Raw genomic sequence first — 3,483 nt, 5'->3', positions numbered from 1 at the left:
TTCCTGGCTGAGCTGCCTCAGTGTCTCTCCAAAGCGCCGCGATCCGATTGGCTTCAATTCTTCCACATCTACTCAAGGAGCCTTCCTATTGGCTACTCTTCTCGCTGCCCAGCCCTCTGCAGGAGACATCTTTGTCGAGGGCAACGGGTTCAACGACTTAATTAGCCGGAGTGCTCCTCCGTTAAAGCGTTTGCCCTTGCCTTTTTTATGTGCTGCCCACCGTCTCTGTAGGATTATAAAACGGCAGCCAGGTTCCTTTTAATGATTCTGTGTCATTTCATGTTTCAATTTGGTGATTAGACCCGCGTTTTGGCCAGTTTTATGGAACTTGATTTATTGTTTCTGCTATGCGCTCAAACAGCTGCACAAGGTGGTGAGGGTTTGTTAAATGAGGTGATATGGATTCAAAGCCAATAAGGCTTTAATTCAGTAAAAAGATAAGGAGAAAAAAAAAACAATCAAGGTGACCCAAATGAAACAAAACTCTGCTGTCCTCATTTTGTTTCTCTGGGGGGGAACAGGGACTGGGATTAACCTGCTAACTACTTTTTTTTCTTCTTTTTTTTTTAAAGCATGTCTAACAATGAATTTATGTGTTGCAAATGAAGCTGATGAATATTGATCAACAATCCCTTAACACAATAGAACAATGATATAGCCTTTGAAGATATATTTTGCAGTTGAGCACTAGGAAGCCAATATGATGCCAGTGGAAGAGACTGTTTGGTTTATTGAAACGATTGAGAATTAATTAGGCTGAATCAATATTTTCCTTCAAGTTTATAAACCAAAACATGTCTGGTCCACAGGTGAATGGTAGCGGGCAAACAGAAATACGAAGGTCTTACAATTTGCCCACACATACAATAGCTCTTACACTTTCCCCCACAAAAAGACAATAGTCCCATGCAGATTATTTGCCACGCATACTTTAACTATTCTAAATATGCAGTGCATGCCCTAACACTAAGTGATACTGCAATTGTTTTTAATTTTTTTTTTATTTTGACAATCAAAGTCCTGGACTTGTTGTCCCTGTTGTCCTGATGCTTTTCTAAAGATGGAGACATGCATGCATTCAGTGTCTTAATTAAGATTAGTTAAGACACTGAATCACAACAGCATACATTTATCACAAATCAAATGAGGCAGATGGTAAATTATCATAGACTCATGGAAAAAACGCATCATAAAAGAGTGGTTGCATAATTCAGTTTCAAAGAAACTGAATGGGCTAAGCTACTATCATTAAATAAGTTTACTTACATTAAACTTGAGCGGGATCCCAAACATATGTTCTGACAGTTCTCAACATGTTTTTTTTTATATTTTTTTTTATGTGTTATTATGTTGTAGTAAGCCTCTGTGGAATTGGTCAATATTTGTCTATAACATTAAACAAAACTGTACTTGGACAACATGTTCTCCTTTGGACATACGTAGTGACATACGGCTGAGGGCACTGAGATTGTCTGGTTTCAGGTGGAGTCCAAACATTATTTTTGCCCCAGTAATTTTGCACAATTCAGTATTTCTCCAACGGAAATCTAATTACTGAAAGAAAAGCGCTGATATCCTCATGTTGAGAAACAAAACAAGGTCTGTGATTTAGTTGAGAGTTTCTTAATTAAAGACCACTTCATCACAAAAGGCAACCTAATCCTTTAAAAGAGAAGTTGCATTAATCCATTAAGGGGATAAAAATATTAGTCTGAATACCTGCATAAAGTAGCACTAGTTGAATTCACTGTCTCACTGTTTTAGCCACTTGAAGGAGCATAGGCGCTTTGATGTTTTATACAATAACACTTCAGTAGGTTTTGATAACAGTGCCAGTTTTTAAAGGCCTATAGCCTTGATAATCGTGGCCCCATGTTTATGTGCTACCATGTCAAGAGCTATACTGTAACACATCTGTTGATTTAAACAATTCAGTGTCTTTATGCTCATTTTAAATCCCCGGCACACTCTCGCCCTTTGACACATTGCTTTAAGCCACGGCGTATTTGGAGCATAGGCGCCATGTGCTGTACTCTATAGCCCAACATAACATTAAAACAGACAAACATCCCATTAACCGACCAATGACAGTCCATCCTCGCGCAGAGATGCTGAGATGGTGGGGAGGGGGCGCTTTTGGTGGGTGGGACAAATGAGCGCTATAGAAAGGGGGATGCTGCAGCCCAGTCCCCCTCATATTGCTCTCCACCCAGCCCTAGAATAAAAACCACCGGTGACGTGCGCGCAGGGAAGCACCCAGCAGTATGTGCGCGCCCACGGGAGGGGCCGATAGAAAATGGCGAGTCTGTGCAAAAGGCAGCAATGCACGATAGAGAGGCGCGGCTTTCGGCAGGAACTTGACTCTTGGAGGCACAAACTCATTCACTGTGTAGGTAAGCTCGCTTGGCATTGTGTGTGTGCGGGTGTGCAGCGTGGTCCGGGCGGCTGTGGGGTGCCGGTAAATGTGTGTTTTCTTTGGCTTTTTGGAATGTAAAGAGCCGGGGCTGTAATGTCCACTGTAAAGCCTATAGGGTCTCCATGAAGCTGTCATTTTTTGTTGCGCACGGCTGTTGCCTGGCGCTGCCCGCCTCCCACCGGACATATCCAAAATTATTCAGCTCCAAGTTTTTGGGCTCATGTCGGGCACTTTACCAGGTGTTCCACCTGCAAACTTTGTGTTTGTGATTTGTTTGACTGCTGAGTGTTGTTGTATCCAGAGTATCTTGTTTGGAGTCACTGAGGGTATTTTTTTTTTACATTATTCCATAGCTGTTTATTTATTGTAAGCAGGGCATGTCACGTGTGCAGATGGAGCTGCGCCTCCGCCAATCAGCTTCTTTGCTATAGGCCGGCCCGTGCTCGTGTGCGCGCCTCCGGATTGAGTTTTGGATGGGGGGAGGGCAGTGCGCGCTCTCAGTCTCCAAACATGACGCCCCCTCCACCCCCCCCCCCCGCCCCCTGCCCTGGAAATCGGCTTTTGGGAGCGCGCATTGCTGCATTGGGGGAAATGTCAGTGGATATAATTTTGTATTTTAGGGGGAAGGTAGCTTATAGGCGGGGGGTTGACAGGCAGATACGCCTCGTTTCTCGCCCTAAAATTGAGCTTGATACTTGTTGAAACGGAGCTCCTCAATGCGGTGGAAAACTGTTTCCCGGTGTTTGCATTAAGCCATATCTATAATTATTTAAGAAAACATTTATGACAGTATCTGATAGGCTACTGCAGGGGCAGTTAACGGCAGCGGCATGTGGCAGTCTTTGTCTTATTGAAGAACAACAAAAAAAACAAAAGAGTTCCTTAATCTCTTCCTGCTTTGCTCATTAGTTCATGTCGGTTTTTATTTGGGATTTTGTCAGCCTAGATATATCACTCGCACCCACCATCCTTCTCCCCCCACAATCTTCCATTTGTGGTGTATTTCATTAGCTCAATTTAATCCGTTTACATCGGCCTATCCCGATGTTATGTCAAGATTATCATCT

At 43.1% G+C, this 3,483-nt stretch overlaps 1 protein-coding gene across 2 annotated transcripts in view; it reads left to right on the top strand.

The window, feature by feature from the left end:
• The first annotated feature begins 2,251 nt into the window (after window positions 1-2,251).
• Window positions 2,252-3,483, top strand: part of lcor (ligand dependent nuclear receptor corepressor) — a 69,722-nt gene continuing 68,490 nt past the window's right edge. The window contains exon 1 of one of the 2 annotated variants that reach the window (XM_069689465.1): window positions 2,252-2,393. In XM_069689465.1, the coding sequence (XP_069545566.1) occupies window positions 2,297-2,393 (97 nt within the window). In that variant the 5' untranslated portion in view covers window positions 2,252-2,296. The remainder of the gene's footprint in view (window positions 2,394-3,483) is intronic. The other variant, XM_069689466.1, reaches the window with a different exon arrangement.

This window comes from Brachyistius frenatus, unplaced genomic scaffold, assembly GCF_029030835.1.
Source record: "Brachyistius frenatus isolate BFR_SWC_R1_liver_20210118 unplaced genomic scaffold, ASM2903083v1 Contig_7, whole genome shotgun sequence".
NCBI lineage: Eukaryota > Metazoa > Chordata > Actinopteri > Embiotocidae > Brachyistius > Brachyistius frenatus.
Note: the sequence above shows the minus strand (reverse complement) of the source record. Positions and strands in the feature narration are given on the sequence as shown.